The 12826-nt window shown below is 41.0% G+C and overlaps 1 protein-coding gene across 1 annotated transcript in view; it reads left to right on the forward strand.

Moving 5' to 3' along the window:
* Positions 1-9465, forward strand: part of LOC142160023 (uncharacterized) — a 99189-nt gene extending 89724 nt beyond the window's left edge. Inside the window, exon 8 of the mRNA XM_075214943.1 lies at positions 1469-9465. Within this exon, the coding sequence (XP_075071044.1) occupies positions 1469-2571 (1103 nt within the window). The 3' untranslated portion in view covers positions 2572-9465. The remainder of the gene's footprint in view (positions 1-1468) is intronic.
* Positions 9466-12826: the final 3361 nt, after the last annotated feature.

The following is a 12826-nucleotide window of genomic DNA, read 5'->3' on the forward strand; positions in this document are numbered from 1 at the left end:
CTTGGGAGCCAGTTTAGATTATTTAATCTTCTTAGGGCCCATTGCGCCCACTACAAGCCATGTAGGCGAAAAAGCAACAAAGATCCACAGAAAAAACAGTTAATCTAAGTTAATATAGGTAGATCGTTATAGGCATTATGCCTAGACTAGAGTCTTGAACAGGTTCATGGAAGAGAATAAGTACATCACTTTATATCTGGGAATAGCATGTTTTAGCGGGTGGCAGTCAGCGTGGTAGCTCAAATCGGGTACATCCTCATAGGGAGGTCTAGAGTTTTCAATAAAGGGAGAAAACATTTTTTCTGTAAGTTATAATTATAAATATAGAAGGGGCACTGTATATGCAGAGTTGACCACTAGATGACAGGGTGATCACAGTAAAAGTGCACACTAAAATAAGATGACAAGGCAAAGTCCTAATATAGGTTCTACAGCTCTCTACATGTCTAATTGACAGTAAGCTCTCTAAAGTGACAGGGCACTGAGAGTAAGATAGCATATATTTGGACAGAGTGTGTGATCTTTAAAGGGGTTGGTAGATAAGCTCCCTAGTGGACTAGCTGTAATTTCTAACATCTAACAGTTGACTGAAGGTTCTAATGCTCTAACTGGATACAAAAAACACACAGTTATCTGAGCCTGTCCTTACCAGTGTGACTGTATATAACAAGAGCGTATCAGGTGTTCAACTAAATATTCATGATCTCCATATCTTGGAAGTTCTAAAGTCACATCTATAAGCTAAATAACGCTGGGATGTTAGAATCATCAGCTTTACAGAGATAGAGGCTAAAATGTAACAAAAAGGTATTTTTTCTTCTTTTTTTACATACACTGAAATGACTGTTTACAGGTTGACTACACTACAGATAATACAATTTTATACAATACTTGTAAGCAAACAGGACAAAAGATGGCACTTGGCCTCAACTGTATTGTTAAGCTTTACAGCTACCTGGCACTATAGATGAGGCTGGGTGCTGACATATATCTTCCCCACGTTTAATGCTTTAACTTACTGCAGGCAGGTACTAAACTTCAAGTTATTTTACACACAGACATTCATATGGAAGCTCACACCCCAAGATACACACTTAGAAAACTTGTTTATGACACCATTCATTGCATGTTTTACTTCCAATAGATGGACACAACAGCAGGAATACCTCAGCCGTACATCCCATTTTATCTCAAGACTGTGAAACGGAAGATAAGGTTATGGAAAATTCTCGAAGAGCAAATACCATTACCCTACCAGTAACTGACAGTGCAGATAAATCATCTGAACCTCCTGACTATGGAAGATGTTTTCCTGGTAATTCAGATACTATTATACATAATGCACAGACAGAAGCTCTCTTTTCTCATCAAAAGATTTGCACAGGTGAAAAGTCATTTCCATGTACTGAATGTGGGAAATATTTTGCACGAAAATCACATCTTGTTCAACATCACGGAACTCACACAGGTGAAAAACTATATCCATGCCCTGATTGTGGGAAATGTTTTACGCAGAAACAACATCTTGTTAGTCATCAAAGAATTCACACAGGTGAGAAACCATTTCCATGTTCTGAATGCGGCAAATGTTTTACACATAAACAACATCTTGTTAGTCATCAAAGGATTCACACAGGTGAGAAACCATTTCCATGTTCTGAATGCGGAAAATGTTTTACACATAAACAAAATCTTGTTTCTCATCAAATGAGTCACACAGGTGAGAGACCATTTTCGTGTTCTGATTGTGGGAAATGTTTTTCATATAAATCCGTTCTCCTCAATCATCAGAAAATTCACACTGATAAAAATCCATTTCCATGTTCTGAGTGTGGAAAATATTTTAGAAGGAAACGTGATCTTGTGTATCATCAAAGGACTCACACAGGTGAAAAACTATATCCATGTCCTGATTGTGGGAAATGTTTTACGCAGAAACAGCTTTTTGCTAATCATCAAAGGATTCATACAGGTGAAAAACCATTTTCATGTCCTGAATGTGGAAAATGTTTTACACGGAAACAAAGTCTTGTTAGTCATCAAAAGATTCACACAGGTGAGAGACAATTTTCGTGTCCGGATTGTGGGAAATGTTTTTCAAATAAATTTGTTCTCATCAGTCATCAGAAAATACACACCGAACGAAAGCCATTGCCATGTTCAGAGTGTGGAAAATGTTTTACACGGAAACGTTATCTTGTGTATCATCAAAGGATTCACACAGGTGAAAAACTATATCCATGTCCTGATTGTGGGAAATGTTTTACGCGGAAACAACCTCTTGTTAATCATCAAAGGATTCATACAGGTGAAAAGCCATTTCCATGTTCGGAATGTGGAAAATGCTTTGCAGAAAGATCAGCTCTTCGTAAACACCATAAAACTCACACAGGTGAAAAGTCATTTCTGTGTTCTGAATGTGGAAAATGCTTTGCAGAAAAATCACATCTTGTTAAACATCACAGAACTCACACAGGTGAGAAACCATTTTCATGTTCTGAATGTGGGAACTGTTTTTCAGATAAATCCATTCTCATCAAGCATCAGAAAATACACTCCAATCAAAAGTAATTCAAATAGGTGAAAATCCACTCTTATGTACTGAATATGGGAAATGGTGAACACAAAAACATGCTCTTGATAATCATCAAAGAATTCGCACAGGTAAAAAGACATTTTTATGTGGTTAATGTGGAAAATGCTTGCAGAAAAATCAACTCTTGCTATGCACCATAACACTCGCGCTGGTGAAAAGTAATTTTCCTGTTTTGAATATGGGAAATATTTTGCATGAAAATAACATCCGGTTGGACATCAGAGAATTGACACAAGTGGGAAGCCATTTTCATATTCTGATTATGGGAATTGTTTTCACAGAAATCTGCATCTTAAAACATCATACAATTGAACCGCCATACTGTGAAGTTGCATGTTGGAACAGGTCTCTTCTCCTCACTAAAATATCCTGGTTAATTCTGGGTCCCCAAGCTCTATTTGCTTTCTGCGGGCTTTTGAGTTAAAGGAGTCTATTGCCACCACAATGGGGTGCTTTAATATCGCTCACTGAATCGAGCTTCACAAGACCCTTATTGCTGACTCCCTCACGCTCGAAAACCCTCGATTCTGGGGCTACCGGTAAGGCAGACACTCTGGCACAGAATGAATCACGCTACTGCTGCCAATTTAAGACTGGCTTATCACACTCGCCACCTTCTTTGCTCGGCTCTGGGCGGCTGTGCGGGGGACGTGGCGGGACCTGAGTATCCCTGGAACAGTCTCGGATTTCCAGGCTGTTGGAGACACTTTCCTGTGGTTCCTGTGAGCGGCGCTCCGGAGAAGACTATGGGCACATCACCTTTGTCAGCTTTCTTACCCCAGCGATACCGGAAGTCTTGGTCATCATTACTCTGCTTCATTTCCGGCATCACCCGGCTGGTTAACCTCCTGGTGTTCCCTGCAGGTGGCGCCATTGCATTCGGATCCCCATATATTTGCTCCCACGTATGTAGGCAGCAGCAGAGATTGAGTGCCTGCTGAAAAGACAGTCAAGTTAAAATTTCCCTGAGAGCTGGGCGACCTATCGCACTGTAGGGTCTTCACCCGTTGGTTTGTGCGCCTTGGTGGTCAGCCTGCATTTACTTGTCATCATAGACACGTTGAGAAGTGTCTTTGTATAATCCAACCTGGGCCTGGCTACAAGAGAAGCTGCGGTCTGGAGTGTTTTGACAACCCGCATGGATCACTGATAAGTGGCCTCTTCTACATTTTACATCTGACAGCGCTGTTGCCACGCTTCTCTATTGCTGGCTTACCAACCATCTGTCACTGCTCCATTCACATAGTCGCCACCAATCACAGTGAGGAACGATTACAATAGGGTCAGAGGACCTACGTTCTACAGCCTGGTGGGATCCTTATTGTTGGCACTGACTCTCAATTACTTGCCGTTAAATTGACATCGAGTATGTGATCTCCACTCACACTGGACCGGAGAAGACCCTTCTCATTTTAACTGATGTAAGTGTCCATTTCCTCCCTTACTCTCCTCAGCCTTTTCCTGCCTTTCTCACCCTTCTCAACAGGCTGACGGTTCTCAGTCACTTCATTATGTCTAATAAACCAAAGAAAGTGACCTCTGGGTCTTCTGCAAATTTTTTGGGATCAAAGAATAAACCACCTTCTCCTCACTCAACTCGCATAGAAACGTCCAGCTCCCTGAAGTTGAGTTGGACCCTCAGATTCAAGGAGTGATGACCAATCTCTTGGAAGGGCTTAAACAAACATTCTATCAAGAACTTTCTAAAGTTGGCAACGATTTCAAAACTGACCTAACTTCACTGGGCAACAGAATGGAGACACTGGAGACAAAAACAGACGACCTTTGCTGCTCTCAAACTACAATCGACAACGAACTTGCCCGTCTGTAATGAAGTTGATCTCTTGAAGGAGAAGCAGGAGGATTCTGAGAACCGGTCCCACCTCAACAATATTCACATCCGCAATATTGCTGAAGACGTCTCCCCGGCGGACCTTCAGGCCTTTCTGAAAGGCCTTTTTCTATAGATTCTTCCGGATCTTACTGACACTGACTGTCTAATAGATCACGCCCACAGGGCCCTGAGGGCTCGTCCTGCCAATGGTCTACCGCATCGAGACATTATTGTCCGCTTGCATTATATTCGCACAAAGGACCGTATTCTGTCTGCTACTAGAGATCTACCTGTTATCTCCTTCCGGAATATGGATATTCAGCTATTTCAGGACCTCGCTCCCTCCACGATTCAGAAACTGAGGGATGTACAGCCTGTTACTAGGATCGTACGACAGCATAGTATTCGGTATCGTTGGTGCTTTCCGTTCCAACTTCAGGTGTTTGCAGCCAACTCCTCCCACTTCATCAAATTGCTGGATCAAGGACAGGACTTACTGGCTAAGTTGGACATTCTTCCCGTGACGTCTGCCTCGCAACCCAGCTCTGAAGGCCCAACGATCAGCACCCCTGCAGCCAGACTGGTACCGTTCCTCCCGTCGCAAAGCCTGAGACGTTACACCACCATGATGTGTCTGTTAATGTCACTTGGTATTTGCTTTGTATATGTTTTGTCTTCACAGGTGGACTACCTACACTGGTTGGAGCCCTGAGCTCCTTGTTGTTTTTGCCTATAGTTACATTAGTTTCTCCATATTACTAGTTCACTGGTATATTTATAATGGTATATATCTACTATTGTGTTTAAATTGGTTTAACTTGCTGCTGATATGATCTCCATCGATTTTTCCATGGAGAGGAGATCCCTGCTCCCCCCTTTCCTCCCAAACTACCCCCCCTCCTTCCTTTTTCCCCTAAATGTATAGATTTCTAAAGTTTTAGTGCTGATATGTTGATGATTACGCACGCTGTTTAATCGGTAAGCTAATATTGCTATAATTCTATTTTATGACTCTTTTTTGTGGGTCTACGGTCCTGATCTTATTCCATTCTTTACACAGGACCACCCACCACGCACCTTTCGATATTGTTTATTTCCATTTGTATTTGAACTTCGCTATGGTACTGAACCCCTTCTGGCTTCTTTTCGCACAGGGTTTGCGCCCATTTGGGCTTTTCTCTTCTTTTCCTTCCCCTTCTTTTGCTCATGACTTTCTTTCTTTGCCTCTTTTCTTATCTCTCTTTTTCTTTCAAGGACAGATTAATTACTTACCTTTTTTTACTCCATTACTAGTCAAGCTGCAGAGACTTAGCATCCTTCCAGAGCCATGGTCCTAAAAATCTTGTTGATCAATGTCAACGTGCTCAATACCCCTCGTAAAGGCACGATGCTACTGAGAGCCTCTCGTGCCTTTACGATAGAAAAAGCGGATATTGTTTTTCTTTAGGAGACGCACTTCACTGGAGTCCATTCACAGCTCCAGAGTAAGCAGTTTTTTCAGACTTTCTTTGCCTCGGCAGACTGCAAGAAGCGGGGAGTGGCTATTTTGATCCACAGCAAGGTCCCCTTCTTGCACTCCAATACCTACGTAGATCCGGAGGGCCGCTCCATATTGGTGGGAGGTACCCTCCGATCTGCCCCTGTAACTCTGGTTTCGGTCTATGCCCCTAACCAGAAGCAGAAGCTTTTTTATCAGATTTTTTAAATGCATTGAGCGGTTGGCACGGGGCCATGTGATAAAGGGTGGTGACTTTAATGTGACTCTTGACCCCACCCTGGACAGGTCTTCCCCTTCCTCCTCCCAGCAGGGCTCCCACATGTCTTCAGACTCGACCTCCCTAGTCACACTTTTCACTCACCACCGCATGTATGATTCCTAGCAACTCTGATGCTAGGGATTATACCCACTTATTTGCCTCTCACCAACATTACTCCTGTATAGACATGTTACATGTATCCCACACGCTTCCAACTTTTGTGACTAAGGCGGGCATTACCCCTTTCTCCTGGACTGATCATTCGGGGGTGTTCCTCATTTTAGACCTCCTTAAAACACCATCACATCGGGGTAAGTGGCGTCTAGATTACTCCCTCCTGCTCAACCAGTCAACTGTGTTAGACCTTTATAATTAAATCTCCAATTACTTCCAAGATAACTCTACTTCGGATGTTCCCCCAGGTATTATTTGGCAGGCCCATAAAGCCACTATCCGTGGTCAGTTGAGTAGCTTGACTGCGGCCTCTAGGAGAAAAGCTACGGAAGAGGTATCATCTCTATAATGTAAAATAGCTTCTCTTCTTTCCCAACACCAGTCCCTCCATGACCCTTCTCTACTCACTTAAATTACGTAATTGAAAGGCCAACTTAACACCCTCCTTTCTCGCAGGGCTGCTATTACGATGCAAAAACTCCAACAGAGGTATTATGATAAAGCGGATTCTGTGTTAGCTAGAAAGCATCGTAAGAAGATGGCCCTAGGTCACATTGATAAAATCTATAGTTCACAAACGGTCGCAGTCACATATGACCCAACGGTGATTGTTCAGACCTTTCGGGACATTTACTCCTCTCTTTAAAACCTACCCCCACCACCTCCCCCTCAGAGAGTCCACCCGGTGTCCACATTAGATGAGTATTTATCCTCCACCCCTCTCCCCATGATTACTCCGTCACACCAAGCCTCTTTGAATTCAGACATTACCTTGACTGAGGTCTTGACGGCCATTAAATCCCTAAAAGCCTCTTCAGCTCTAGGCCCTGATGATTTTACTCCACAATATTATAAAAAGTTTGCGTCGGTTTTGGGTCCCCACTTAACATCTTTCTTTAATGAAATTTTAGTCGGGGCCACATTCGACACTGCTACCACTAGAGCTAATATCATTCTTATTCTGAAACCAGAGAAGGATCCCTCCCTTTGCTCTAGTTATAGGCCAATATCCCTCCTTAATGTAGATCTTAAAATGTATGCTAAAATCCTGGCCCCCAGATTGAACCCCCTCCTTCCTTCCCTCGTTCATCCTGACCAGGTGGGTTTTATTCCAGGGCGTCAAGCCCCCGACAATACTAGGAGAGTAATTGATTTGATTCATTCAGTTCACAGTGGTAAGCTCCCCTCCCTGCCTATGTCGCTGGACGCCGAGAAAGCGTTTGATTGCATTTCCTGGTCATTTAGCGGGGTGTTGGGAGCGATGGGGTTCTCTGGTAAATTTTTAACTGGCATCTCAGCCCTGTACCACTCCCCATTGGCCACAATTTCAGCAAATGGTCTGACCTCGTCTCCTTTTAATATTGCCATTGATACACGGCAGGGCTACCCCCCTCCCCACTTATTTTCACCCTTATTATAGAGCCGCTAGCAGTCAGAATCTGGGCTAATCAACAGATAGCAGGTATTCCGGTGGGTAGTTCCTCTCGTAAGATAGCATTATACGCAGATGATGTTCTGTTGACTATTGCTAACCTGACTTCTTTTGTTCCCCTTTTCTTGGATGCACTTGAACTCTTTTCAGGCTAATTTTTCTTGTATTCTCATTCAAGTCAGATCTCACTACATGGTCACAATTATATATTTCTTGGATAGGTCATATTTATGTGGTCAAGATGAATATTCTTCCTAGACTCCTATATCTCTTTTAGACCCTCCCCATATGAGTTCCCCCATATGATTTCAAGTTCTTCCACTTTCACGTGTCCAAATTAAAGCGCCCCCGAGTCCGTTTTAAGCTACTACAGAGGTCCCCGCGGGGAGGGGGACTGGGAATCCCTGATTTCCAACGCTACTACCTCTCCACCCAACTTGCTCAATGTGTTTTATGGTGTAGTTCAGCACCCTCCAGAGTCTGGGTTGATGTTGAGGCTGAAAGTCTAGGTATGCTCTCCCCATCTACTCTCCTCTGGCTTCCACGGGCTCGTCGTCCAAAACGTGCTTTACTTCATCCGATCATTTCCTGGCGGTATGGGACTCATCTTCTCAGAAATTCCTCCCCCCCCCCCACCCCTCTCCATTGATACCTTTATTTAACTTTACTAAGTTTGCCCTGTGCGTTTCTCCCAAAGTGTTCTCTCCATGGATCTCGCAAGGATTCCGATTTTTTTTAAATGACCTCACCTCCACGGCAGCGTTCCCTTCATTCACTGACATTCAATCTCAAATTCATATTTCCTCTAACTTTTTTTTATCAATACCTGCAGCTCCGTCACTTTCATCACACAGCTATAACACGTCTTACCTCCCGTCCCCTTACCACGTTTGAAAATCTCTATTTTCACCAATCTTCTACAAAGAGTCTCATCTCTATGCTGTATTATGCACTTGCTCCACCTACTTCAGACCTTAGAGACTCACATGAACTGGCCTGGGAGGGTTACCTTGGTGAATCTCTTTTGAGGGAGGAATGGTCAGAGATCTATGAGAACGCTGCCTCCAGCTCAATCTGTGTTAAAATAAAAGAGAATGTTTACAAGGTGCTGTACCAGTCACCTGCCAAATCGCAGCGGACTAGCGACAGCAATCTCCACCATCGCTCCAGGCTATTATTAATAGAGTGTGGCAAGTCCAGCGTTTGGTATACATGACTATCATCCTCAAAAAGTCAGCTAAATCTTTCACCAAGGATTGGAACCCATGGCTCACGTTCTTTCAGGCTCTCTCTCCTTTCACTTGACTTGATTTCTTCTCTAGTCTGTCCTTTTCCCATTATCTTTTCCTCTATCTCCCTCCCTGTCTACTCTGTTATGAGCTAGCTTTTCTTTTTCGCTCCTTGCTTCATTTCTCTCTTTCCTGTCTCTTTTCTATTTTTTTTTTTAATTTTTGGGTCACATTCAATGTATGTAACTTGATGCTAGTTTCATATATGCATGTTTTCTTTGCTTGCTGGTTGTAACATTATCTGACCTTGCAAAAATAAATATTAAAAAAAAACATCATACAATTCACACCTATTCATAAATTGTTAATAAGTTGTTGTTTTATTTTCAAGTAGAAATTTGTGTGTTCAATAATGGAATGTAATTCTAATTAAAGTATTTCTCCACCCATGAGGCAAGCAGTTTTTTACATTATTAATTAACTTTTCATAACCTGTTTATTATACTATACATAAAGCTTGTGCTGCAATTTTCTTTGAACATGTGTCAATTTGTGCTGAACATTTGCTGAATTGCCAGCCATTCACCAACAGAATTGTAAATATATTCAGCAGCCCCTAAGAAGGTATGATCTAAGCTTATATAGATTGATTCTTAGAATGACCCCATTCAATGCAGTAAACTGGGTGTCTGTTCTTTCACTACCGGATGCAGAACAACATGAGCAAATTCAACCTGATTCCTCAATTGGATTATAGAGACCCTTAGTTTAATTGTCCTGTGTAGTGAGTATAGGACTTTTGTGCTCTTTCCTATTAACAAAATTGTTTGATATATATATCTATAAGTTATATGTGGGAGAATGATTAATGAATCTATGGAAGGCAATTTGAAGAAGCAAGTTTATCAAAACACACACATTGGCGGTTCTGGTTTCATGGCACTGTCCACAAAATGATACATGAGGTTTAAAATGATTATTGAGTTAAATAGAGATAGCTTTAGAATGTTGTGATCACCATGATGGAATTAGATACAGTAGAAAGCAGTATCGTTCACAGATCAAGTTTCATTGTCTAAGGAAGAAACTAGTTAAATATACTGGACTCAATTTGTTTTAAAAGTCTACATAAAAAGGGAAGAAAAGAGGATTTCTCAGAATAGAATACTCATTTAATAAACATATCAGAGAAGATATCTCTGAAAAAGGTATATAACAAGCCCATATGTATGCCAACATACACATAAGTAAACGCACGCAATTGATTACAACTGAAAAATACAGGAGTTATACTAATGTGACCATTTACAATATAAAAGGCTCAGACAAAGCAGCCTTCATATTCATATAAATAGAAAACCAGTAGCTACAAATGAGGAACATAGTAACCTTAAGAATGTGATTATTTGTAACACAAAAATAGGTAGAGATAAAGAAGTCTTCACAATCCTGTACACACAGCTGAACATCTGGATACGTAGCTACAAGTGAGGAATATAGTAGCTTTATGAATATGACTGTAATATAACAGGCTTAGGCAATGAAGCCTTTATATCCCTCTAAATATAAAGCATGAGCTTTTGCTTGTTTCATAAGAGTATCGATAAAGAGGTTTTATTTTGGATGAAGACAATTTATTAATATGAAAATATTTACATTGTTTTATCTTATTTTAGTATATCATTTATATTTGATGTGGTTTTATTATGTCACTTGGATCTTTGCGTGTGAGCTGATGAGAGGGATATGAACAGGAATGAAGGAGTTAATTCAAAGAACAGATGTTTCTAATCAGAGGTGATGAACAAAGACTTGCAAGATCCAGGGGAGCCAAAAGGATCAAGATACGCCTATATACCTTCTCAGCCAATTGTAATATGACATTTGTAAATTGTAGTACAACCTACTTTTGTTGGTACTAAAAGTAACTGTCTGGTCTGTGGAAGACCAGAGATTTCAGAGACTGAAATTGATAGTGATATTATCACAGCGCAAGCTGTTCTTTTGTAAACAAACAATGATATAATTTTATTCTTAAAGTTTCTTTTACTGAAGAAATTAAATTATTACTTTAACAGTATAATAACATATATATATATATATATTTATATATATATACAAGTTAACCCGTGCATGATACTCATGCATTCTAGTCAAATCAAGCTACTTAAGGTGTTAAGGTTCTTGTCATGCATTTGGGCCATAGCCCAGGCCTCAACCACCAACCACTCCCCACTGTCACCTCCGGCAACCACCAACCACTCCCCACTATCACCCCCGGCAACCACCAACCACTCCCAACTGTCACCCCCGGCAACCACCAACCACTCCCCACTGTCACTTCTCCTTTAAGAAATATATATATATATTTTTTAAATCTTTATAAACACTTTTAACAATTAACAAATTAAATTAACAAATTAAAAACATCTTAGTACACCAAATTTCAGCCCTTTCTGAATTTTTTTTTCCACACACACTAAGAATTTAGTAGGTCAGTGTATAACTCCGCCCAGCAGGTGGCGCTGCAGCTTGGTTTTATTTTTTCCACACACACACAGACAGACTAACACACGCCACTAGACATTTATATTATAGATATATATATATATATATATTGGGGATAAAGAAAAACAACAAACAGCAGGAGACATCTAGGTAATATAATTCATATTAAAAGAGATTCACAGTTAATAAGGATGCCTTTATACAAATATATTTCAGTAAGGACTATTATTATTATTATACAAATTCAATGTGACATGAAGATAGGTTTAACTCCCCATCTGGTATAAGCACATTACACAGAGCACAATATTGGTTTTAATATTTACTGTCTCCTTATTTTTAAGGATTTTCATTGATTAATAATAAAGTAGTTTTATTAGACTCATTCCCAGGAGAATAGTGACCAAGTAATAAAGTAGCACTTACAGGCTGTCAGTGCATCACCTGAAGGAAACTGCTCTTTCTAACTTTTATGACATATATAACAGTTTTTGGTTACACCTTTCCATAAGAACCATAGAAAAACAAAACTAATACTAACTTTGAAAGAAAAAAACTTATTGGAAAGCGATCAGCCTGAATTATAGTTTCTAGTGTGTTAGTTTTATATCCTCTTGTTGAAGTTAAAGAGTCAATCGGATTGTTTAGTCTGGACAAAGTGGAACGTTTACTGAAGCATATTTATAAATCTATGTGTATGGATCAAGAGCAGCCTCCCACAGAGATCCAAATATCCATCTGTCTTTCCAGTGCACCAGTTGGTAAAGGATATGAATGTAAAGGTTATGGCTTCAATGGTGAGAGCACTTAGATTATGGAGTGAGACACTTTATACAGATGTCCAAGAAAAAGCCAGTAGACAGCACATGGGTAAAAGCATTGAGATTATGCATAGAGTTGTTGTGTGAATCATCTCTGTTAGGAACCCCAACAGCCAGCACCACAAAACCTGGAGTCTGCTCTGAAGTCTGGTGTTCGCTGGAGCCCCTAGTGGTGGGGACAGACTTGGCCGCAGACAACAGTGGGTTGTGAGTTGTGCACTGACTGGGGAGAACCCAGTGATAGAGTATAGGAGCAAACAGCAGAGTGAAGTCCAGGCAAGGGTCGAGGGCCGGCAGCAGACAGCGTATCTAGTAGACAAACCGAGGTCAGAGGTCACAGGCAAAACAGCAGCGTAAGAGTCCAGGCAATAGATCAAGGGGCACAGGCAGTCAAACGTAGTCAGATATCCAGGCTGAGGTCAGCAACGGAGAGAAATAATAGATACAGCAATAATAGCAGCACAGCACAGCAGGA

Source organism: Mixophyes fleayi, chromosome 6 (assembly GCF_038048845.1).
Source record: "Mixophyes fleayi isolate aMixFle1 chromosome 6, aMixFle1.hap1, whole genome shotgun sequence".
Lineage (NCBI taxonomy): Eukaryota > Metazoa > Chordata > Amphibia > Anura > Limnodynastidae > Mixophyes > Mixophyes fleayi.